Genomic DNA, 27,531 nt, shown 5'->3' on the forward strand with positions numbered 1-27,531 from the left:
TCATTACTTCCTGATATTAGAAATGCTTTGGTTATTGGGGCTTCATGCTGCGGAAAATAATCAAATTTTTACACAGTTGACGCATCCTGTGGGAGTCCACTTAGAGCATGTATATATTTTTCAAAAATACTGTTTCAGTTAAAATATCAGCTACTGCAGGAGATTCTGCACGGAATTAAGGGACTAACAGGCAGTGATATTCCACCACCTGAAAAAGTAAAACAAAACAGCACATTCTTATTTGGCAACATCTCTGTGGGAAATCAGGGTATGTGCAGATATTTCTGCTTTGCTCGCCACATGCAAGTCAATATATTTTATTTCAGTGAGACATACTTAAGCATCCAAAAGCTGTTGGTCTGGAATGCACCAACCTTGTAACTTTCGAACAGGCAAACTGAATTAAAGCATATTTTCGAAGCACATGTAGGAACTGACAGGTCACTCAATGAATTCGTTATATGTAAGGATTGCTGGATTAACTCTCAGCATAGCTTGCTGGTTACAGATAAAACTAGTAAAATGAATCAGAGTCAATACAAACAGAACTTGAACAAGATCTTCAAAAAGGCAATGCACATAAACTCGCATGTGTCAATATATTGTACATTATGTACAAATTTGCAGATGTGTTGCACTTTCATTAAGAGGACGCAAAGCACGTTCGTTTGACAAAAAATGGAGGCAATCAACACTAAATTAATGGAACTGAAGGTCTTGTTAAGAGAGGTGCCTATGAATGTTGAGGTGTTGTAATATGAACTGTGTGTCAACGAGAAAATTAAAGGAGTAAGTATAAATCCAATGTATGTGTGAAATATCGATGTGATAGCTAAGGCACTTCATGCCCATCACCACCAATTGTCTCAAAGTAAACTTAAGTTGTAAACTGTCTCAAAAATGGCTTAGTTCAAAAATGGTTCAAATGGTTCTGAGCCCTATGGGACTCAACATCTGAGGTCATCAGTCCCCTAGAACATAGAACTACTTAAACCTAACCAACCTAAGGGCATCACAAACATTCATGCCCGAGGCAGGATTCTAACCTGCGACTGTAGAGGTCGCATGGTTCCAGACTGAAGCACCTAGAACCGCTCGGCCACAACGGCCAGCACTGGCTTAGTTTACAGCAACATGTTGACGAGAAAGTGTAAAGATAAAAACTGGCAATTTGACCAAAGCTACTTTGGTAAAAGTTAGGTCAACTGCAACGAGACCATTATCTCTCAGTAATATTTAAGCCAGTAAATGACAGGCTGAAAGAGTTGTCATGGACTATGGAGAGAAGCAGAAATAAGAGGAGGAGGCATGCTGAGTTAAGACAGAACATATGGGGTCATCAGGGCAAAACCATATTTGTTAGATAAGCACTCAATATGTTTAACCAGGAAGGCAATAAGAATTGTTAACAAGGAATTTGGAAGATTGCCTAGGCTGTTACAGTTAATAATTTTAAAAATGCCGAATGTTAAAAATATACCCTGAAACTATAAAAACATGTGGTCGAATATTAAGCATGACCAACGCATGTAAAACCCCAGAAGGATGAATGGATGTCTCATAGAGCGACAAATACAGGACTGTAACTAAAGCAGCAGTAGCAGCTCCACATAGTGTAGGTAAAAGTCGAAGTTCAGCAAGAGAGACTAAACAATCTATCTCTGAAGTATATAAATTATGGTAACTGAATGAAATCATAGCTCGATTACGACTGTTTACAGCTTCAGTTGGGGAAGAGAATGCAGATTGCTTGAACAAAATATTATCGATCTTACCTGAGCTTAAAAAAATATGCATCGTCGAGTAATTGTGGAGAGAGTTGTTCACGAGCTTTACAGACCTGCATGCAGAATATATCTGATAATACGAGGAATGGATTATGCATGGCAGGCTGATCTCTCAGACACGCTAGATTACTTACAATCAAATAATGGTTTCAACTACATTCTCACAGTCACACACGGTCACAGGCACAGAGGTTTCCGAATAATTGTTGCACACAGGACTAAAACGACTGCCCAACAGACTTGAGGCATATGATGGAAGTGAATTTTACGACAGGCATTTCAAAGCAGAACCGGAACAATGTGGGATAAATCACTATTCAACATTCTCTCATTTGGAAACTAGTATTGCCAAATGGTTGAACTGGACAATTAGAAACCGAATGTGGAAGCAATTTAATCTTCAACGTACGTGCAAATGTCTGAACTTACAGCCACATATCATTGCAAGATGTTGAGGGAGCAGGGCATTGACGAAGTGGCTTAGTTTCTCATCAAAGGTCTACAGCTGGGTGAACACTCGCATTTTGCTATGTTATACGAAAAGCAAAGCTCAAACCATGCAGTAGTGTGATATGAGTGCTAGTAAACGTGTAAAAGTTGGTGGTGGTATTCTCGAGAAGCTGCGATCAGAAGTTTGTGTCTCTGGATACAATTTCTGCGGAGTTGGAGCAAAATTGAAATAGCACCTAGCTTATGGTGTTAAGGGCTTTGATGCTTTGGACAATGTACGCAAAGAGCACACGATCGCCTACACTACAAGCAAAGATCACCATATTGCAGACCAAATATTCATTGGTGAGGTTGCGCAGGTATGTCAAGAGATGGATATTCATGTAGGACAACCTATGTCTGCATATGTGGTTGATAAGGCATGTTTGCTCGAACTTAAATTGGGTACTGGACTAACCTTCAAGCAATACTGAATGCAGCTCATTGCATACTAAACAAGAAGAACCTATGTGATGTTTAAAAAATTCGTGACAGCGGAAAAAGGAGCCTAGATGCAGAAAGAATGAAGCAAACGATGTGTTAATACGCGTAGGTTGCTACCAATACCAGAGACATCTGGTGGAACAATTCTGCTTATGATACCTCCATTTGCTGAGCTGTCAGCCACTGGTTTCATTAGCTAGGAGATCTGATATATTTCAAGCATTAAATGCGAAAAGTAATTACAAGCAGCTAAAAGGCATAATATGACCATGGAGGCCATTGCTTTAGGTAAAGGCTTATATTTACAATACAGGAAATAGCTTGGGTTGTACATTTAAGAAAAAGCCCACAGCAGTGGTACTGGAAAGAAGGATTAAAAACATAGATCCGCTTAAACTCATCAGAAAATTTAAAATCGCGATATCTTACAGCGTGTTTATGTACGATACATTGCCTGAGACAGTGTGGAAACCCAAGAAACGTGGAACTGTCAATTTAGATGTTGTTCAGGGTATGGAGCTCTTTGTGATTTAAGGCCACCTGAAAGATTGTGTTGTCACTTTACGAATAGGAACCAGCTGTTGTACAATGTTCGACACTACCATAACTTCAGTTCATACCTCTGAGGATATTTCTGCATGATATTTTTCCAGAAAATTGCATGAAAACAAGCAGTATGCAAGTCTCCACATCATTTGAGGCTGCAATGTAATTACGTACACTCTAATGATAATTGGTATAAACTGAAAGCAAACTACTTTCCTCCAATAGATGAGCAGGGATTAGTGATGTACAGAATCGACTGGTCTGGAAACACACAAAAGCATAGCTAACGTCACTGAATTAATAATAAATTGCGTCTAGGGAATGGGGAAGTTGTGGCAATACCTCCTGGCTCTTGCGACATTGTCAATTCATATGTATACTTGAAATGTTTTGTTGAAGGATTTGAGGTACATGTAAACGTTAATGTGTTTAAATCAGAGTTAAAAACGAAACACATTGCGGACTTCAGTCACAAACATTCAATAGGATGGCTACTACGTTTCTCAAAGGGTCAAGTGATGGTGTATAATAGTGATAAAATTTTTGAGTTATCATCTGGTGGCCATACTGTCAGTCAGTACAATTCGTGTAGAGCATAATATTGCAACGAATTTTGTACCTTGATGACAGATTAGTGCATACTATTTATGCATTTTTTCCTACAGTGGGTCCTGCTTATAAAAGTGAAGAAAATGAAGTCCACAATGAACATGGACTGCTACATGAAGCCAAGGTGGCGAAGGGTTCACAACCATCAGGAATGTGGCAGGTACCGTGAAGTTAGGCTGCCGAAGCAACAGCCAAAAGTGTACTCCGGGAGGTAATAGAAGAATGGCGTGTCCCGTACTGGCAGGCAAGGGAGTCCTCAAATATGAGGAAATAGGATGAGTGTCCACACGTGAGAGAGATACAACATGCTTATCCACTGAGGGGGACATCATGCCAGTATGACCAGTAGTTCAGCATCCTCTGCACAGACACTCAACTGGGCTAGTGAAAAAGCCACCAGTGGCAAAACGTATTCCGTGGTGGCGGAGTGTGTTAAGACACCATATGATGGACAGAGGTGCAGAGGAATAAACTAAACACCCACAGTCTAGATATGAATGGACATGGGATAAAGAAAACGGAGCAGGGTGGTCTGATCAACTCACCTGGAAGTACCACTTAGGAGATGTAAGACACTGAGGAACTAGGTACTATGTAGAGCCAAGTAAGAATGCATGGGACGGCCAAGGAAGTTTCGTATCAGACATGAGCCTCAGGAATTTTCTAGTTTCAGCGAATGGAAGAACAAAAGGCGCAAGATGTAGGATGGTGTAAGAAACTCATTTCACAGATAAATATTCATACAAAAGGTTTTGGCAGTGGAAAGTGAAAGCCACTGCCCAAGCTTCACGAGAAAAGACGATAGGAACGACGCTGAAGACGCTGCTCAAGAAGACAAGTTGATGTAGAACTGCAACAGATCGTAAAATCCTTGACGAAAAGGAAGGTGAGATGGCTGGTGGGAGAATCCATAATATGGTTAATGGGGATAGCAAAGACAATGATACTCAGATAAATGTGTGTGACAAAGCCAAACCATACAAACAGATGTATCAGGATGATGGTTCAAAATGTGGAGAGCACATCTCCACAAGCGAATCACATTCCTGCACGTCTCAGTCCACCAGGGACCAGGACATGCTACAGTAAACTTGAAGTGCATGGTACGGAACGTTCTGCAATGAAAGGATAACGTTCGGAAGATGCTTTACTTGATCATCACAGCTATGTGAAGGTCGTGAGGGAGGAGTAAAGCCTCCAGTCGGCCTCAGAAACCTGCCAACTGGGTTTGCACTCAGGTGGGGTAGAAGTCGGAAAATGGATAGCACACAGAGATCACTTGAGTATGTGTCAGAGGGAGCGGGCCATTCAAGATGATGGGTGAGCTGGACAGTGCAGAACGAGAGGTCCAAATGGTAATAAATGTGCATGGAATCTGAAAGAAACATGGGTGCTCCAGTGCTAAGAGGGATGATTCAGAAGGTCAGCTAAGAGGTAACCTCTTGGACAGGTTCTCTGGGAGCCTCAAAGCAGATGGTGGGAACTGAAGTCACCAAGCAGCAAAAAGGAGTGAAGGAGCTGACCAATGAGCTGGAGTAAGTCTGACTTGGTAACAGCAAATAACAGAGGGGTGTAGATGTTACAAAGGGAAAAGGTGAAATGAAGGAGGAAAAAGCAGACTGCAACAGCTAGCAGTCGCATTTTAAATGAGATGGATAGCCAGCATGGCTCCATGAGGTGGAATGAGTCCTTTGGGGAAAGGTCACACAGGGCCGGAACGAAACATGAGAGGTCAAAGGGGTTGTGAGGACAATTTTTTTCTTGGAAGCAGAAAACAAGCGAACACTGCAATTCCAAGAGCAGCTGTAATTCCTCCTTGTTGGATCTAGTACCACAAATGTTCCATTGGAGAAGAGTCATAATGGGGATTGGGGAGGAGGGAACAAATGAAGGTTAGTCACCTTGGTGGTTGCTGAGTACCAGCCTTCAAAAATTCACTGCTACAGGGGTAGAGGCTGGAGAATCCTGTTCCATGAGATCTACAAACATTTTGTCATTCACCTTGGGTCAGCCTGTGAATTCCATAGCAGAAAATCGGTAGGTAGGCAGTGGGCACCAGCAAAATGGAGGTCAGCCAGGTGAGGGTATATGTGCCAATAGCACTGAAGGGGATTTTTATGTCAGGGAAAGAGAAAACCGTTCGTTTTTGTTTGATTTCTTAGAACTTTCTAGTTGGCAGATGAGACTACATTTTTAGCTGTAGAAAGTATTTGCAGGAGTACTGCTTTTGTCCTTCCAGCCTGATAGTTGTGTAGCAGGTGATTTCGCCATCAGGGGCAAGGATCTGAAGGCTTGTTGTGCAGCTGCAGGAGGAGAAGGGGATGCTGCTGTGACCTGAGTGATTTCACTACTGCAATACTGAACTTGAAGTTGCAAGTCTGGGTGGGCATATTCTCCATTATGCATGGCATAGCAAAAATGATATTGTAAATGCCAGATGGTAAAATGCAAGGATCTTGAATAGCAAACAACTGCGAGTGACAAGGTGGAGTTTGATGTCCTTCACTCAGATCTCCTGGATGGCTCACTCATTAAGACACATGGGACATTCATGGGATTACAACTGATACAGCAGAGAGGATGCAAACAGCTGCCCTCGTGAGTATCTCTGCCAAGAGTAACACATTTGGCCATGTAACTTTTCAGGCTTTCCCGGCGATCTAATGACATCTTGGGTTGTCGGGTGTTCTGCCGGATATCAGCGTCGTACTTGCACGATATTTCGATCACGTAGCTCGAGACCTTCATCAGGTGCGACCTGAGACTGCTCCTCGAGTGGACCTGGTCCAGTATTTATGCCTATGGCCCTCCCCCTCCACCAACGGCTGCAGGCGCTTCCTCTGTGGTCCGCGCCCATTCCCTGTGACCTGCTGGAGCGTTGCTGCTCTGTTTTCCGTCCGCTGCGGTTCTAGGTGTTCCCTCTGCGGTCCGCGCCCACCAAACCCGCTCCTGGGGGTTTCATCTACGGTCTGGGGTACCAGGCGTTCCCCCTGCGGTCCGCGCCCGCTCACCACGACCTATTGGAGCGTTGCCGCCCCGTTTTTCGTCTGCTGTGGCTCTGGATGTTCCCTCTGCGGTCCGCGCCCACCAGTCCCACTTCTGGATGTTCCATCTTCGGTCTGGTGCTCCTGGCAGTCCATCAGGGGCTCGTTTACCATCTCCATGTCTCTGGTTCTTCTGTTTGTGTAGTGTTGCAGCTGGCCCCGTTGCTCCTTTAACAATTCCAGAGCCCGATCCCAGGCTCTGCTTAGCTGGTACCCTGTGTCACGATTCATAAGATCGTCAGCCATTTTAATCTCAATCGATTCTCTTGTAACACTGTCCCAAAATCTGGGTGTTTGTGCTAGAATCTTGGTATCCTCATACTTCATGGCATGATCTAGTTCTAGACAGTGTTCAGCAATGGCCGACTTAGTCACCTGTCTTAATCTAGTGTGCCTCTGATGTTCTTTGCACCTGATCTCCACAGTTCTTGTCGTCTGGCCAATGTAGGACATGCCACATTGACAAGGTATATTGTAAATCCCTGGTTTTCGTAACCCCAGGTCGTCTTTGACACTCCCCAGCAATCCCCCGATCTTGTTGGATGGACAGAAAACACACTTGATATTGTGTTTACGCAGGATCCTACTGATTCTGGCAGAAATAGAGCCAGCATAGGGCAGATATGCCACCTTCCTTGCTTCATCTTGGTCTTCTTCAGGAACCTGTGGTATAGTGGCTGGTCGGAGTGCCCTCTCAATTTGTCTGTCCATGTATCCATTCTTGGAGAAAACTGTTTTGAGACATTCTATCTCTATGGGTAAATTCTCTTGGTCTGATAGGGCACATGCTCTGTGGACTAAAGTCTTCAGAACCCCATTCTTCTGTGCAGGGTGGTGACAACTGGTGGCCTGCAGATATAAATCAGTGTGTGTAGGTTTTCGGTACACACTGTGGCCAATTGATCCATCTGCTTTCCTCTGGACTAGTACAGCCAGCAATGACAGCTGGCCATTCTTCTCCAGTTCCATGGTGAACTTGATATTAGGGTGGCATGAGTTAAGATGTTCAAGAAACTCATTGAGCCTGTCCATCCCATGTGGCCAGATCACGAAGGTGTCATCCACATACCTAAAGAAGCATGTTGGTTTAAATGTGGCTGTCTCCAATGCCCTCTCCTCAAAACTCTCCATAAACATGTTGGCAACCACAGGGGACAGTGGGCTGCCCATAGCTACACCTTCAGTTTGCTCGTAATATTGGTTTCTGTACAGGAAATACGTGGATGTCAGTGTATGACTGAACAAGTCCTGTACAGCAGTCTTAGGTCACACCTGATGAAGGTCTTGAGCTACGTGACCGAAATATCATGCAAGTACGACGCTGATATCGGGCAGAACACCCGACAACCCAAGATGTCACATTTGGTCATGTTTTGACAGGATGTGTTTTATTATAATGTTGAACTCATTTTGTTTGTTATGTATCGTTGGACCGTGATGACTTCATAGCCTGCCTTAATCTTTGAGGCAAACACTACTTGAGCAAATGGTAGAAAAAGAGTGCATGTGGGCTTTAAGTTTGCATCCATCTTTTTCATTACTCAATGGGCCATAGTGATGTCATGATTATAGGGAAGTGTGGATTTCTCCCTCGGTGAGGCCATCTAGCATCAGAATGCAAAGAACACCATGTGAAGACTTCAGTGAATGATAGTCCTCAACACAAACAGGCTAACTCTGGAGGAGTGCTGCTGTAAGCAGTTGTTGGGCTTGAAAATCACAATACATCTTCAGAAGTTGTATTACATAAATGACAAAATTTCACAGGGCCTGCAACTGCAACAACACCTTTCAGAATAATGCATGCATTAACCATAGCAAAGGACTGACCACCTCTGGTACATGATACCATGAGGAACTGATGTGCAGCTGGGACGGCCTTGAAATCTTTAGCCTCATTCTGTTTATGTTTAGTGGACACACCCAAAGACATTGATTGAGCCACTGCAAAAAATCCCCATGATTGCCAACATCTCCTCTGGCATGCTCCTTCCAATTGGGTGCCCCCTCAGAGTGGGATTCACCCACCGTAAATGACTGTTCACAGCTCCCGAACTCCTGACAGAGGGACCAACTGGCATTTGGGAAAGTAACAGTCACCACTCTCTGGGCCTGGCCTGTATGAGAGGGTATGTGTGAACCCTACTGTTGACCCAGAGCTAGGAATTATACATTACCTTGTCACCTGTAATGTGTGTAATGAATGAGCCAGCCTTCAGGATCACACCAGGATGATGGAGGAACAAAGAGAATGAGGATTTACCAGTTAAGTCTTCACAACCTTACTGAAACTGGCACCAGCTACTCACAATTCTTCTTGATCATGGCCCGTAAACTGTCACCACTACAAGCTTGTGTGTTTCCTGAGCACCACTGTGGCACAGCATTGAAAGAGTTCTCCAACACTATATTCATTGATCTGAAAAGCTGGGAATCAGCTCCAATTTTTTGATTTATAGCCACTCACCCTTTCTTGTTCTACTGCAGTATGAGATTAGCTTGTGGCTATCAAGAATAATTTGTTGAATTTCAGTGATTTTCAACTGATGTTCTGGATTAAACACAATATAGCTGCTGATATACCACCTGAACTTTTGTCTTCCTGTACAGATATTAGACATGTGCTCTATTTATCTAGGAACAGTCACATAATGGTTGTTGCACAGAACAGCATTACTGACCATACTGCCTTGTAATGTTTGTGCTTATTGGTAATTCTGAATAATTACAGTAGTGCATTTCATATCTGAAGTACTCTCACAATAAATGAAAATTAATATTTCTCAAAAAGTTCTGCAGTGAATTATGAAAACTTACCTTGCACTATCAGATGCATATCTTGTTGAGGCTTCTACCTGAAATATTTCAAGAAATGGCCAGTGATTTACAACTGATGGGACAGTAAATAAATAAATTTCTATTGACACCCACCAACATGTGATTGGTCCACCAAACGCTGTAAGTGAAGCTTGAAAATATCATTAAAGAGGCCATGATAAACTGTTGCAGTTAATGAAACAGAATATTAGTAAGAATTCACTTTCCATTTTCTCACTTTGTCTTCAGTACTGTAAATAACTACACAAGCTAGTAATTTGGTTGTAGCCATACTTCCTACTAGACACTTCACAAAGAAAAGTGACCAAAAACATCTTTAACCTTCCATGCACTTACACCTTGTGTAAAATGTTCGTTTACTTTTTTTAATATGAAAACTGCCATTCACTGACAGAAGAATCGATTATCATAAATGACACATTTGGGCCTTTGTGCTCTGGGCAGCTCAGATTAACTTGCAGAAGTGAGGAGCGACTTCTAAAACCAACCTTAAGTTCACATTCAGAACTACATACAGACCTGGACCACTAAATATACAAACATTATTAAATATTGGCAAACTCAAAATACTTTCAGACACTGTAAATGCATAACAAAATTGGTATTACAAAACAGTACACTCACAGATGAAGAAATACCACATTCAGAGAACTGTAGATTTTTACAGAGAACACAGGGAAGAAATTCGCGAAACTATCCCAGAACTAGGCTCTGCATTCATAAACGTCAAATCTATGTTGCAATCAGTAACAAATTTTTCCATTGCCTCCAGACAGACTCTCTCCCTGCAATAATCCAATATTTAGATGAGAGGTACACAATAATTGATGCACATGCACCAATAAATCACGTTAACCAGAACAATGCAGAAAGCAAAACAGTCGTGAGAACAATGTTGAGAAGCATCTGATGAAGTGCCAGAGGAAAATGTAAGAACTTTATTAAATTTTTATCCTCAGACTGGTGCACAATGGAATAACATTTTATGCCCAAACTGCTATTAAATGTATTTATTCACAACTGGAATTTTGACTTAAGCCATTCTCAGGTGACAGCTTACTATGAACTATGTCGAAGTTATTACATGTCATGCCTAGTCATTGGGGAGTGGATATAAAGATGTGCAGTATGATATGACTGACAGAAATTAGTACATTAAGTACTAACATTGTCTGGACATACAGATTATGAAGACTCCAGTCTTGTAATGACTATGGAATTTGCAAACACGGTTAATACAAGGAAAGTACTACCTCAAAAGGAATTATAAAGGTTTCAGACATCACACTGACTTACCACTTGAGAATCGTACAGCTGCCAAATTAATTTTGAATAAATATGTACCATAACAGTCCAGGGATAAAATGTTTTCATTTATAAATGTCTGCCTGACTGGATGTAAGAAAAAAGGATAAATGGTAAGAAAAAGACAGTTAGCTAAATTGTTGGCAGATAACCATCCCCCCCACCCCACATATATATCACTAAATCACTAAAAAGATATGCAATCAACACTAATATGATTTGAGAATATCGCATAGCTTATATGCCAATAACAAAGCACAATTCCAAGACCTTGATAAATTTCATAGTCAGACATAGATACCTGTTGAAATTGACCATTACCACTGATTAATAAAAGTGGTTTCTGGCCTAGAATAACTGATAATCATATTCGCAGAAGATTCAAAGAAATTCCATGAAAAGTTCAAGGAGAAAACAACAGCAGAAATTCTAAAATACAAGATATATCAGGGATGGCTTATGACAGGAAAGGTCCTGTGATGGGCAGATTTATGAAGGACTAAAGTGGCAAAATACTATTGGAACACATTTGTAAAATTTTAGAAGGCTTATGATTATAAAGCACGACTGCTTTTATTCAAAATTCTTAAAAAATCTGACATGCAGAAGACAACATGAGTCCTTTTAAAAGAACTTCAGCTTCATTTGATATAAGAACAGACTTTAGCCAAGGCAATGGACTAACTCCATTCTTCTTTCAGACCATACTAGAAAAATGAACATTGAATAGATGGAGCACTTGTCAGAACGTAATACCAGAAGTTGAATACTACTTGGTTAGAAAATGGATGTCAAAATTGTCTGTTATACTTTTGTAGATAATTTAGCAATATTGATGGTGTAGAGAAAGTACAAAACATAGAAATAAAAACTACTAATCTCCTCTGATAAGAAGCAGTAATGGGGAACAGCAATGCTGCAAAATCCCACTCAAATACTGAGTATGGGAGTATCAGGGGAAGACAAATTTAAGGATCTATGATAAGTCATATAGCCAAATGGTGGAGAAAATGGAGCCACAAGAGGATGACTATGAAAGATGGTCTTTGCATTACAGTAAACAGAAGACGTTCATAGTAAAAATTCATTCTCCAAAATTGCAGAACCTCTGAATCGCAAGGCAGTCATTTGGCCAGAATACACATCTGCATCATCAACACTGATTTCAGATTTAACAAATGATAGTGAAAATTAGGAAAAAAGAAAAGATATCAGGAAACAGAACACCATTACAAACATTTTAATTCAGAAACAACAGACAAGTATACATAAATATGTAGGGAAATAACTGGGGCCAAAATTTGGCAAAGAAGGGTAACGAGTCTTAGCATACTGAAAAGAAAAACTGCGCAGCAGTACTGAATCTTTTTTTATTAAAAAACCCATTGGCTTACAGAAGTGCACAAAGACCTACAAGAAACTTGTATAAATAAGCAAGAAATTGAAAACCAAAGCAAATACAGAAACAGAATTGAGTTGATAAATTCTCCACAACAAAATAGTTCCAAAAAGACAAGATGGAAACTAGACATCAAGTGAGTGGAGAGAAATACATGTACAGATGACGGAGTAGCATAAAGAAATGTAAAACCTTAGCTGGCCTGTAACTGAGCAGAACAAAGAAACTTTTTTCTCATTTGTAATACCTTCGCAGTACAGCATAGTGGTGCTGTATGTACTGCAAATGAACTACAGCAAGGAGGTCAAAAAGTCTCTGCAAATATGCAGGTAACAGTATTTGGAGTGTTTTGTTAGGCTACAGCAATGTTCAGAAGTATTTTTCAGTTGCATTGTTATGCTGTCAGTACTGCTTGCATGCAGTCACAGAAGAGCAATGCATGTAAGTGTCACTCCATCAAGCGCTTCATGCTGCTGTTGTTTTACATATCTAGTAAATAAGCAAAATCATACAACAATGTAAGTATATATCCTTTTAGCACAAAAGTATGTAACTTGCCTTGATGGTATGGTATTCATTAACCACTATAACTCAGGTATTCACTCAGTGAATGTTTACTTGTAGAGAACTAGAAGTATAACAAAATGGAACACTTGCTTGATGTGAAACAAACTATTTGGCATGTCTTCAAGACTGGGAGGTAACAGTCTAGCCCTGCTACAGAGTATGGCATATCGCAACAACTAACAAGTGTGCAAAGTCAATGGTATGAACAGCAAGTAACAGTAACCAATAACCTAAGGTCCGATCATCCTTTATGAAGAGCGAGGATGAAGGACATTGATTTGTTTTATTTCATTAACAGTACAGAGTAACCCAACACCTTGAAATTTAAGGTGGGTCACACGCTTCTGAATCTACCAGCAAAGACTTCTCACTGTTACAATCTTATTGGTATACAGTTGCTATGCTTTTTTTAAAAAATAATATGAAGAAAATATATAAAGATTTCTCTTAGGTTACAGCGAATGCAATGCTTAACAATTGTTAAAATGGTTAAAATGGCTCTGAGCACTATGGAACTTAACATCTGAGGTCATCAGTCCCCTAGAACTACTTAAACCTAACCAACCTAAGGACATCACACACATCCATGCCCAAGGCAGGATTCAAACCTGCGACTGTAGGAGTCGTGAGGTTCCGGACTGAAGTGTCTAGAACTGCTCTTAAAGTGGTTCCATATAATTTGTTACTACCTAGTTGATGAGAATGTAATTTATATAATGCACATGTCAAAGAAAAATAAATGAAAAGAATATGTAATACAATGAGTGCAGCGAAAGAAAATGCTGTATTTGGAAGTATAATATAGTCTCAGTAGCACGTTGGCTGATAATGGCCTATTTCTATGTATTTCAAATGAGAAGGTCTCGGTACACCTCGAGCTATTCTCATCTGAAATGGTTTGTGCTAAGGACAGAATGATTTGTAGGCAATCAGCTGCAGCTCCAAGAGAAACACCTTAACAAATCAGGGATGATCTGAAGCAACATAATGGACTGAGCTCACGCACGTCTACCATAAAAAGTCACTTAGTAACAGGCGATTTACATGACAAATGAAATAAACCAGCTCATAAATTCAAAAACTAAGGACAGGATAGACTTTCCAAGGAAACCCTGAACTTGGAATGCCAAAGACGGATTTAAGGTTTTATGGAGTGACAAAAACAAATTTAACATTTTTTTTCTGATGGTGTGGAGTACATAGGGTGAGTCACTAACTATTGCCACCAAGAGTAACTCTTAAAGTATGATAGGAGTTGAGAGGTTTGTGGGACAAAAGTTGCATGGTACAACAGGGGCCACAGTATGAAATTGGTCAATTGTTGCTTCAGATATATAAAGATCAACTTTGCTTTTGAAATGGGATGCTGCAGTTTGATACTTATTTTCTGATAGCAGCTATGGAGATGAATCCAATGATGTTTAACACTAACATCTTTGAAGGTCAATGAAGGTCAAAAAGGTGGCTTGAACATCCATTTACAGAAGGTGTTCGAAGTAATGACAATTGGTATCAATGCAGTGCTGCGATCTTCTTACCATGGCTGGAGTGGTATTTCTTATCACATCAGCACTTATGGAAACACGTGCTCTGACAATTGTCTCTCATACCTCAAGCAAATAGATATGCAGACTTGTAATAAATAGATTACAATTTCATATTCTTCAATTACCCAATGGCAATTTTTTGTATTACACACTTATGTTTATGTAATTGTAACTAATGCTTTCTATAAAACATTTTTGAGTGCTACTGTAATAGGACTGTATTAAGATCCATGGTAAGATGAAAGAAGGAGATAGTAAAGAACAGTGGCAGAGTACTTTTTAAGGAAAGTACATTTTTACCATTTTTTTATTAGATTGCAAAGTCAGCCTAAAAATTTCTTAGTTTATAAAACCAAAATGACCTTGTAAGATCACTGACATTCATTATCTCAACTTTCCTCAGCATCATTGTTGTCTATATATAAGATGGTCTTCACTACCATTACGAGTATCTAAAAGTTTTAACAATGATATTTTCTCTCACCCTACATCGCAACTGCTTTATTGATGGACACACTTGTTTGTTTGTAGATCATTTTAAAACTCCCTTTGTCATGAATTCATGTTGGGCTCAATCCATCATCCATTTGTTCCAATCCTCTTCCATATACAATTTAAATACACTGAAATGCCATAGAAACTGGTATAAGCATGCGTATTCAAAGATAGAGGTATGTCAACAAGCAGGATATGACACTGCAGTCTGCAATGCCTATATAAAACAAGAAGTGTCTGGCACAGCTGTTTTATCAGTTACTGCTTCAACAATGGCAGGTAATTAAGATTTAATTGAGTCTGAATGTGACGTTTTAGCCAGTGCATGAGCGATGGGACAGCATTTCTGAGATAACTATGAAGTGGGGATACTCCTGTATGGCGATTTCATGAGTGTACAGTGAGTATCAGGAATCCATTAAAATATAAAATTTCTGACATTGCTGTGGCCAGAGAAGGATACTGCAAGAACGGGACTACCAAGAAATGAAGAGAATCACTCAGCGTGATGGATGTGCAATCCTTCCACAAATTGCTGCAGGTTTGAATACTGGGCCATCAAAAAGTATCAGCGTGCAAACCATTCAACAAAACATCACTGATATGGGCTTTTGGAGCCGAAGGCCCACTCGTTCACCCTTGATTACTGCACGACACAAAGCATTACACCTCAACTTGGCCTGTCAACACCAGCATTGGACTGTTGAGACTTCAAACATGTTGCCTGGTCAGATGAGTCATTTCAAATTGTATTGAGCAGATGGATGTGTAAAGGTATGGAGATAGCCTCGTGAATCTATGGACCCTTCTTGTCAGCAGGGAACTGTTCAAGATGGTAGAGGCTCTGTAACGATGTGGGGCGTGTGCTGGAGTGATATGGGACACCTGATACATTTGGATATGACTCACAGGTCACACGTACATAAGTATCCTGTCTGATCACCTGCAGCCATTAATGTCCATTGTACAATCCGACAGACTTGGGCAATACCAGTAGAATTGCCATAGAGTGGCTCCATGAACACTCTGCTGAGAAACACTTCTGCTGGCCACCAAATTCCCCTGGCATTAACATTACTGAACAAAACTGGGATGTCTCACGACATGCTCTTCAGAAAAGATCTCCAGTCCCTCATACTCTTTCTGATTTATGGTCAGCCCTGCAAGATTCTTGGTGTCAATTCTTCCCCTGCAGTACTTCAGACATTAGCTGAGTAAATGCCATGTTGTGTTGCAGCACTTCTGCATGCTCACTGGGGCTCTACATGATATTACACAGGTGTACCAGCTTATTTGGCTTTTCAGTGTAGTGTATTTGTCAAGACTTCAAGAAGTTGCAATTGTGAAGTAAGTCCTCCTGCAATAACAACAAGCTTTGGATTTAATTGTCTCCATTTCTCTTTCACAGAATTTTACAAATGACTACTGAAGTGATCTAGCACAAGAAGAGAACTCATCTTCAACGAAGTGACTTTCCTTTGCTTCTGTTAATCCACAATTTCATACCAGCCTCATCCATCCAACCCTTGTCACATACATGAACAACACCTGCCAGTATTCCACAATGTTTTGACGTTTTTTAGCACTTGAAAATGATCACTGGATTAAGTTTAGTGCCATCAACACAACACGAAAGAACAACGGTGTAGTGTTTTAATAGTTACCGTTTTAGCACTTTTCATGGCAACAATTTTGTTACTTGGCACATCAAGTCTTTATGCACTATTTAACTTAGTTCCACACTGGTTTTCTTTCAATGTTATATAATAATGTGATGGAAAGGTAATACTCTCTTCATACTCTTGTGGAATTTTATGAGATGTTTTGCTCTTGGTTCACATGCTACGTCCATGACACTTTATAAACCTGTAGCACCAAACATTTTCACACTTAGTATCTGTTAAGTTCCACTGTAGCACTAGCTTACAAGCATGTATTCGAGACATTTTTGTAGTAATTCGAATACCATTTGGATGGTGTGCTTGAATCCATTTCAGTACATCATCTTCTAGTTTTCGCCATTTTGTATTCAATCCCGTATTTGCACATTTGGCCTTCCTCATGTTTTTCTGTTCTTCTTTACTAGCCTGCCAATAGCAAATTTTTTTTTTTCTGTTGCTGGAGGACTGGAATGCTGCTTGGCTGCTGTGTTTCCACATTGTTCTGCATATGCTTTTACTTTCTATTTATAGCCTACATCATATGAGTACCTTTTATTTTTTCCATTGTGAAGCTAGCTACTAAAGAAAATATTCTTCTGTTACCAATAACACAAATCACTTTCAATTCAAGCTCGCTGGCATTGTAGACTGCAATGACACATCACAGGCTAGACAGTGCTCTTGGTTTGTGATTGTGGGGCATGAGGGAGACATTGTTAGCAATCTTGTGAATCCCATTAACTCATGTTCGATGCATTGGTGCAATTGAATCCAAAGTTGCTAGATAGAAATAGATTTCCTGCAGTATTGAATATGTGGCAAATTTTAAGGCAACCAGGAATTTTGACACCAACCCTGGACTTGTTATATTAAATTCGAGTATAACACACCTCAACTTTGAAGGCACTTTTTTGAACAAACAAATGAGTTTTATAATCTGTAATGTATGGTATCAAGTCTCTGTAAGTACCACTGGAAATTAATTTGAACAAATAATTAAGGTAACTTAAAATTTTTCATGCATTCAACCTTTCAAATACTACAAGTGAGATAATAATGTGAGTATCATCAAATGTACAGGATTGATTGAAACACAAACAGATATACATTTAATATTTTGCTCTGGTGAACTATGTTCCTCCCAAGCCAAGAGAAATACCATTAACCGGCTATCCATTGGGAATACTTTCCTGTGAGAGAGAGTCGACAACTGTGAGGCAGTATTTAAATTCACATTCATACAACTTTTGCAGTAGTATCTTTGAGGAAGTTTCGGGCAGTTCCAAGGTCAATGCTATGATGGCAAGTAGAATTTGTCACACATTTAAACATACTCATCAACCCATTGACAAACAAAAGATGAATGCAGCCAAAGTAAGTGACGAACAGCAATAAGCAAAGGATTCAACATGTCAAATATTCTACCTCTTCTGAATGATCTCTCAAAAAATTAAATGCATAGCCAACCGCTAATTTGTCACTTTCCGGCTATAGAACATTATGCACAAGTATTATATAGAAAAACACTAAAACTGAATTCAACGGTATTATATCAAACTGTGCATCTGAACTTCAGGAGTTAAATATAGCACTGTATAGTTTTTCTTTAATTAATTTTTATAAACACTGATTACAATAACACTGAATTTTACTATTGGTAAGCCAAAACTGCCACAAGCACAAACCACACATCAAACTGTACAGTTTATCTGGAACTCAACTGTATCCAGGGTATCTAAAATTTGACTAAAACTTACACTACACCCTTACCTTTATCCTTGGTCAGTATGTGTTGGCACGTTTTTGAAAAATTAACTATTATGCAGTGTGATCAAGATATGTCCAGTTCAATTGGTTGTAATTCAAACTTGGTATGTGCTACATAGTAGCATAAATCACCATGTAAATAAACAGGAAATTATGATCTAACCTGATAAACGCACTTGTTTGCATAAAAATACTCCTTTGTGTTTACTTATCTTAACAGTTGCATGATGGCAGTTTATCATGTTTTCACTAATATTTATCTTAGAATATTTCATAAGGTTTTAAAGTGACAAGCACGGGGAGGTGCTTAACTCAAGCCAGGCTTCACAAACTCCTCACTAGGGTACCAAGTAATCCAGAAGGTACGTTGAGGAAGGAGGATGGGGAAAATACAAAAACAGCATGTGAGACACTGGAATTTCTCCTCAAAACTCATTTTCCTCAATATGCTCTGGCGGATAACATAGGCCAGAATGCAACCCCTGAAAGACAATGCTTCTCAGCCACTTAAAGAGAGGACTGCGACTGGCCAAGGCATGTGTCGATTTCAGTAAAATCCAATGGGCAGTGGGAACATTCTAACTGGTCAAGTCACCTGGCCCAGATGGACTTCCTCCAGCTCTCTTGAAACGAGCAGGAGAGAATCTTGTAAGAGTGCTGTGCAGGTTATTCAGGGTCAGCCTAGCAGCGAGAGTCATTCCCAATGCCTGAGGGCAGTGATAGTTGTCTTTATTTCAAAGCCAGGGTAATCTGATCATACCAGGGCCAAGGATATGAGATCAGTCAGTCTGGTTAATGTACATGTTGGGGAGAGGAGGCTAACTACGGCTCATCTATATTCAAACCAACACACACATCAACCAGGTAAATCACCAGAGAAAGCTTCCCGTCAATTTGTTGGGAGGGTGGAGAAAGCCCTTTGCTTTCAAGGAAGAGCCCATTCCATCTTCCTGGACATTGAGGGAACTTTTTGTAGGACAACTGTTGATTCCATGGTTAGGGCAGCAGAGATGCATGGCCTAGTTACCACTATATGTAGGTGGACTAAGGCCATGCTTAGTAGAAGGAGGGTAGAGGCCACCATGTTGAATGAAGAGATTGTAAGTAACCACTAGAGATTGTCCACAAGGAGGAGTTTTGTCCACTTTATTGTGGAAGCTGGTGGTGAACAAACTCATTGAGAAACTAGATTCCAGGCAATGATTTTGTGTAGGATACACAGATGACCTTGTCATAGTAATACTTGGCACATTTACTGACACAGTTAGGAATATGGCACAAGGTGCGCTGCACGTTGTGCAAGACCAGTGCATTAAATAGAACCTAAGGGTTAATGCTACGAAGACTGTTGTGGTACCAATCATGAAGAAACATATCCAACACTGAAGTTGGAATCTAAAGCTTTTCGATAAAACTCTATCTGTGAAGGGGATAGTGAAAGATCTAGGGGGTACCCTTAGATGAGAAACTAACATGGACTCCTCACATTAAGAGCATCTGCTCCAGGGCGAAAGGTACTCTAGTGAGTACCAAAAGGACTTGTGGCAAAAAAAACTAGGGCCTAAGACCCTGAGGTATGCACTGGATATACAGCACGGTGGTTAGACTTAGAATCTCCCATGGGGCCTCAGTGTCCTGGAAGAAGGTAGAACAGCAGGTTGCAGCTAAGAAGCTTGCTAAGGCGCTGAGCCTGGCCTGCTTCACCATAAGAGGCAGAATTAGTAGCACACCAACCACTGGGGTGGAAGCCATGCTGGGCATGCCTCCACTAAACCTTTGGGCAGCAGCTGGTGCATACAGACTCAAAACTGGATCTCATTGGGATATCCAGACTCAGACACTAATATAGTGAGTGAGGCAAATATAGGAATGGCTGGGGAAATGCCGGCCAACTATATAACAACTCCCAACTGCTTCAACAAGTTTGACAATATAATAATTTGAAGTTGGGAACAGTGAGAAAAAACAGTTTGACGCCATACTGGCGACATTGTCTGGTTCACTGATTGGTCAAAATCAGACCAAAGTGCTGGGGCCATGGTGTATGGGATTCAGTGAAGACTGGAGGGCATCGTCTCTCTAGGACAACTGGCCTTGGTATTCCAAGCTGAAATTACTGCTATCAGGGTGTGTGTAGAGGAGAATATACATAGGTGCTAGAAGGACTGTAGCATCTGCATCTACTCAGACAGCCAGGCAGACCTTAAATCATTAGCAAACTCCTGCAACAAGATCTAAAATTATTGTAGAATGTCACAGGGCTCTGGTGGAGCTAGGGGGAAGCAATTGGGTAAAACCAATATTGGTCCTTGGCCACTCAGGGATCAGTGGCAAAGTACAAGCCGACACATTGGGGGCAGAGACTCCATTCATTGGACTGGAACCTGTCCTGACAATCACTAAGGCTATGCTCAAACTAGAACTACAGAACTGGCTTAGAAGACAGCACATAGAATACTGGCCCAAGGTCGATAACCAAAAACATGGTAAGGTAATGATGCCAAAGCCGTGTTTTAAAAGAAGCTCTGTAATCCTGGGCTTGAACAGCCAAGAGATTGAAGTCACACCCAAAGGTGTAGGGGAGGCATTTCCAGCATGGCTTCCATGCCAGCAGTTGGCGTGCTACTAATTCTGCCTGTTATGGTGAAGCAGGCCAGTCTCTGCACCTTAGCAAGCTTCTTAGCTGCAACCTGCTGTTCTACCTTCTCCTATGACACTATGGCCTCATAGGAGATCCTAAGTCTAACCACCGTACTGTATATCCAATGCATACCTCAGGGTCTTAGGCCCTAGTTTTTTTGCCACAAGTCCTTCTGGTATTCACTAGAGTACCTTTTGCCCTGGAGCAGATGCTCTTAACCCCTAATCACAGTCTTGAGTACTTCTCACGCAACTACAGTCGTGCAGTCCCGTGGACTGCGTTCAGAAGGCAGGAAAAATACGTAAAAAATCACCAATATAGAGCTACTTTTTGAATTTAGTACTACATATTTATTCTTCAGTTACACATAAATGGTAACTTATGAACAAAATATTGTTTCGATGCTGTGAAAAAGACCTATTCATATTGCACTCTAAATTCTCATTGAAATTTACAGTGATTGACAAATATCCAAATATCTAAAAGTAGTTCGTTACTTGAAACTTGGTTGTTGCAGGTTAATGTTGATCAAGTACCATCAGTGTTAAATTTAATGAGTATTCTTGACAGCAAATGAAACAGAAAAAAATCTGCACTACTCAAAGTGGCCACATTACGCACCACCTTACATGCACTGCAGACACACCTTACAAGAGCATTCCAAACAAATTGGGACCTTGCACTTGCGACACAAGTAACTTGTCTTTCCCTTCTTTTTTTTGTGGACAAATGCGGCATATCTTCCTTCCATCCCTAGGTAGTTTGTCCTCCTTTTCCAGCTCTTCATGGAGATGTACTTCAGTTCCTAGAACTAGAATGATAGAAAATCTCAATTCTCGTGGGAGGCATCTATTCACTATCCTTTCGTGCAGTGAATGTTCGATCAGTTCTTTCGCTAGGGCTTTCATGAAGTTCATCCTGGTAAGCACAGTTCTTACCTTGAATGACTGATGAGCAACATATGCTCTGACAACACTCATGTCAAGAATATGGAAAAACACGGCCATGGTCCAACGTTGTGTGCGGCGACTAACAATATTTGGCACACTTTTTGTCTACAGTATCAACAGCACCCTTTGTTATAGTGGGCTATTATTAAAGGTTTTTTACTTTCCACATGATCTTCTATGGAGTGATGCATTGTTGACATAAGAATTACTGCTCTTCCTTTCTTAGGCACATGCAAAATGAGCGTGATGTGTTTGGTAAATCCATACAACGTTGTTCCAACTTCATGTCTACAGGAAGGCAAGAAAGACGCAGGAATTTCCTTTCGGTTCTTCCGCATTGTTCCCACTGTGGTCAAATCATTTTTCTGTAGCACATCTGCAAGTTCGATTGACACATACCAGTTATCAGCAGTGTTGTTTCGGTTAGTATGTGGTATTGGCTTGCACAGTCTGAGGACAGCCTGAGTGATAATGGCGTATTTCTTCTCGTCTGGAGAAAGTCCTGCTCCATCAGTACCTTTTCCACAGTAGAGATGGGTGCTGAAGATGTAGTTAGTCCTGGAGTCAGCTACGCATTGAAGCTTCAGGCCATACTTTGCCAGTTTAGATGGAATATACATTTTGAATTTACAGTGTCCTCTGAAACTGATTAGCATTTCATCAGCTGTAGCATTAGCCACAAAAATATAGGATCGCTGTGAATTTTCGTTGAATTTAAGTAGAATGTTTGTTATAGCAGCTGCTGGATCACCAACCTTACGTAACTCCCTGTCATCTGGGCATCAAATCTCAGGCAGTTGATAATTGCAGCAAATCTTGCTGATGACATAGTGACATGGAAAATAGCACAGACAGTCCCATCAATACAAAAGAGAACGTATGTCTTAGTTATTCAATTTGAGTACTGAAGTGTATATAAGAAGGCCGATGAAACTCTTCGTTTCAGACGTTGTACAAGGTCTGACTTCTGTTCTCTCCGTATTCGTTTATTTTCCACGAATTTTTTCAAGTTTCTCATTTGTCCATGTGAGTATTTCTTTCACCATATCATCACTGAAAATATAGCTCCAAGCAGTCAATGGGTCGATCTCTGATTGTCCTCTGAGTTCGTGTCGAAGTGCTGGTATCTTCAATATATTATGAGCTGGAATTCTGACATGACTGTTTGGTTCTAGTGCCGAGCACTTGAACCTATTTCCACCATAGAAGCATTTCTTAGCACGTTCCTCATCTCCATCACTATCTCATTCTCCTTCAGACGTTTCCTTGTCATTTTCACTCTCGCCAGACACACTGGATTCCGAATCACGTTCACTATGTATAAAATCACCATCCTCCACATTAGAAAAGTCAAAATCGGATACATCACTCCCCACTTCATCAATAATTCTTGAAAGTTTTTCTTCAAAATTTGGATCGTCTGTTCGCACAAACGAAGGACCAGGGTTACCTGACATAGTTCCAAAGTTATTGTCACCGACACAGATGCAAATAACAAAACAACAGCAACGAAAAGGAAAAATGTTCAGTCAGTCACGGACCTACACTAACACAGTTGTGCGGTCCCATGGACGTCGTTTCGATGAAACAAAAGCAAACACAGCAATTGCAACAATGACTGCCGTGGCAACAAGCAGCAGACTGAGAATAAGGAAGCTACTGCCACCCAGCTCTTCAAGGTCAATAGCGTTCCTAGAAAGAGGGGTATGAAAAGTAGCGCGACTGTAGTTAAGGGTTAATGTAAGGGGTCCATGTTAGTTTCTCATCTAAGGGTATCCCCTAGATCTTTCACTATCCGCTTCTTCACATGTTGAGTTTCATCGTAAAGCTTTAGATTCCAACTTCAGTGTTGGATACGCTTCTTCGTGATTGGTACCACAACAGTCTTCTTAGGATTAACCCTTAGGTTCTATTTAATGCACTGGTCTTGCACAATGTGCAGTGCACCTTGTGCCATATTCCTAACTGTGTCTGTAAATTTGCCAAGTATTACTATGACAAGGTCATCTGCATATCCTTCACAAAATCATTGTCTGGAATCTAGTTCATCAATGAGTTTGTTCACCACTACATTCCACAATGTGGATAAAATTCCTCCTTGTGGACAACCTCTAGTGGTGTTACTTACAATCTCTTCATTCAACATGGTGGCCTCTACCCTCCTTCTACTAAGCATGGCCTTAGTCCACCTACATATAGTGGTAACTAGGCCATGCATCTCTGCTGCCCTAACCATGGAATCAACGGTTGCCTTACAAAAAGCTCCCTCAATGTCCAGGAAGATGGAGTGGGCTCTTTCTTGAAAGCAAAGGGCTTTCTCCGCCCTCCCAACAAATTGACGGAAAGCTTTCTCCGGTGATTTACCTGGTTGATGTGTGTGATTGATCTCATATCCTTGGCCCTGGTATGACCAGTTTTAAAAGAAGCTCTGTAATCCTAGGCCTGAACAGCCAAGAGATTAAACTCTTGGTTGGACTGATGACCAGCCATGGGAATTTCAAAAAATACCTATATACAACGGGTATAATGGAAAAGACCCTAAATGTATCATCTGTGATGAGAGTGAAGAAACTGTATCACACCTAATCTTTGAATGCACGGCATTGGAGAGCGAGAGAGACAGAATTTTTGGCACAACTAGAAGTGAAGAAATTGTGTCTAACAAAGAACTGGTAAAGGGACTCCTTGCAATATCCAAGGGCACTGGTTGGCTTTACTAGATATACAACGAACAATACCACACAGTAAACTGTTTCAGTGCAGGCAGTTCCAGGTTAGACCAAAGCTGTTTTAGCCTCCCTGCCAAAATCAAATCAATCATTCTTAGTGAATCTGAATTTAGATATTTTTTTGACAAATTAACTATTATGCAGTGTGATCAAGATGGGTCCAGTTCAATGATTGTAATTCAAACTTGGTATGTGCTACATAGTAACCTAAAGCACCATGTAAATGAGCAGGAAATTATGATCTCATCTGACATGCTTATTTTAACAGTTGCATGTGATGGCAGTTTATCATGTTTTCACTTATATTAAATGTAATATTTATCTTAGAATGTTTGGTAAGCTTCTAAAGTGGCCAGCATGGGGAAGTGGTTATTTGAAGTAGTTTAGCTTCAATAAAAACAATGTACTTTCCATCATTGTCATTTTAATTTACTTTTGTAAGATGCTTTGCAGATGACTAGTATTGTAAAGTTTCTTGACGTTTTAAATAAGCAGTACTGCTGTGCCTCGGTCTTTGGTAATATATGTTTGTTTCTCACATAGTTTGGGCCAGTGAACAGTTACTGTTGTGTGTGGGTAGGATTTGACAGTAGCTCAATGGAAGTCTCTGGGCAGCCAACCAGTTGTGCCATTTCAACTCTGTAAAATTGTATGGATGATAGGATTTTGAGCAAAACGTGAGGATTTTTGCAGCTTCTCATTACATTCAACTGTTTTGTGTGACTGGCAAACTTTCACTTTGTGCAACTGATAGTTTTGTTTTATGCTTAAGTGTGATAGACAGTTATACAGCATCAAAGATGAACTTATATTAACACATAGTTGGAACTTAGATTTTGGTTCTGATTTCACAGTAGCTTATGTAACTGGGAGATCTGTCAAATATTCTTAATTATTCACATAGCTGAACTGCACTGACCTTCAATCTGAAGTGTTCAACCTTGCAATGTGAACCTATGTAATTCAATTTTAATGATTTTAAGTATGGTCATTTATATTTTTGTGTCTTACATTGACAGTATACACCATTCAACTTAACCCTGCCACTGGCTTTACTTTTACTTATTTAGTTTTCACTACCTTTAAATTCAGTTTAAACAACTTGTTTAAGTATACATTACTTATTGCAATATATACTTAATACTTTTAGATGTTGCTTGACTGACAAAATCTAGTGTAGACAGCTGGTGGTTTTAACAGGGTAGATACTCAGTGATGTATGGTGTTGACCCATGCATGGGACTGTAGAGGTACATTCCGCATCAGATTTGTTCACTAACCTGAAACTCAATACATCATAGGACCAATTTCAAAACATTAACATTACGCATCTTGATTGAATTTTCACAGTAAGCAATCAGCTCAGAGTGTCAGTAGCTGGACTGATATCACTGTCAGTGACCCTACTGGCACACAAACTGAAGATAACCAACATAAGGCCAAAATATTACATTTGCTCATCCAAATTTATTTCATCACGCAATATTGTAACGGGGTTCTTCCTTTCAGTACCAGCATCAAAATCAAAATGACAGATTTTGAGATGATCAATAACTGCTGACTTTCTACTGTGCAACCACTTAATAGAAAAAAGGCACCTGGACCATATGAGATGGCTATACAGTATCACTTGTAATACAGTAACTTGTTCCTTCTCTAACAGCAGCTTATTAAACATCTCTGAGGCCATGAAAACTTCCTGGTGATTGGAAGAAGGCGCCAATCAATCATATTCTCAATTAGTGTCACCTGATATATGCACATAATCATAGCAAAATTAAGCATGTGCAGGAATAATGTTGTATGGTACATTTTCGAGTTTTTAGCAAATCGACAAAAACTGTTAATAATAATGTAATAGCAGATATGTGTCGTTTGCAGATGCAGACTGTTGAAAATAGTTGGTTGTGCTTTTTAAAATTGTGCTAAGGATAGGTTTTAGAAAATACAGAACTATTAAAATGGGAAAAAACAGTGTATAGCAACTGATTTACAGCATTACTGCAGATCACTCTGTATTCTGTTGTAATGATAAGGTTGCCTAGAATCTGAAAGTTTTAAATAAGGAAACTGTAACAAGATACAAACTAACATTTACTGTAAACTTATTAATTTGGTCTTAAAAAGTAACAGAACATTAGTTTGTTATCAAGTTGAGACCCAAAACTGGCACATTACACTCAGTTGGCATACTGAATTTTCATAAAATGCCTGCATTTTGATTCCATGTATTTTGTTGTGGGCAATAGAACACTTTTCTTCTCTTACAAGTTTCAGTACCCAATTGTAGAGCAACCAAAAATCAGAAGACTGGACTGATATCACCATCAGTGACCCTACTGGCACACAAACTGAAGATAACAAATATCAATCAATAATTTAACAATTTTTAATTTGTGTTCACCAGCATGTTTTACAATAAAATGTCTTTCACATGGGTGAAGTATGCTTATGCCTCACGGATCGTCACTGCATAACTTCAACCAGAGCACACCAGTAATTTTCAAAGCAGATGGTGTTTTGATAACCAGCTCAACAGATCCTAAGCCCTTGAGGACTTCAATCATCCCCTGAATGGTCAGTTTTGAAGATTCTACAGAGGCCTAAGCTATGACATGCTTCCATTCTAAAGGAGCCATAACATTTGACACTTTCTCTTTTCAATCATTGTGAAGTTCCTGTCACAAGGTAGGAAACTATGACTAACATAAAA

General features: G+C 40.2%; 1 protein-coding gene across 8 annotated transcripts in view; it reads right to left on the reverse strand.

Annotated features, from left to right (window-relative positions):
• LOC126427281 (zinc finger protein 492-like) overlaps window positions 1–27,531 on the reverse strand; it is a 133,598-nt gene that overhangs the window by 23,263 nt on the left and 82,804 nt on the right. For 4 of the 8 annotated variants that reach the window (XM_050089552.1, XM_050089551.1, XM_050089553.1 and 1 more), the window contains one exon: window positions 9,737–9,774. The exons of 2 other annotated variants lie outside the window; for them this stretch is intronic. In XM_050089552.1, the coding sequence (XP_049945509.1) occupies window positions 9,737–9,774 (38 nt within the window). Of the gene's footprint in view, window positions 1–9,736; window positions 9,775–15,059; window positions 15,199–25,959; window positions 26,105–27,531 lie in introns of those variants that run through there. 2 more of the 8 variants (XM_050089554.1, XM_050089558.1) reach the window with 2 other exon arrangements.

The sequence above is a fragment of the Schistocerca serialis genome, chromosome 11 (assembly GCF_023864345.2).
Source record: "Schistocerca serialis cubense isolate TAMUIC-IGC-003099 chromosome 11, iqSchSeri2.2, whole genome shotgun sequence".
In the NCBI taxonomy this organism is placed as follows: domain Eukaryota; kingdom Metazoa; phylum Arthropoda; class Insecta; order Orthoptera; family Acrididae; genus Schistocerca; species Schistocerca serialis.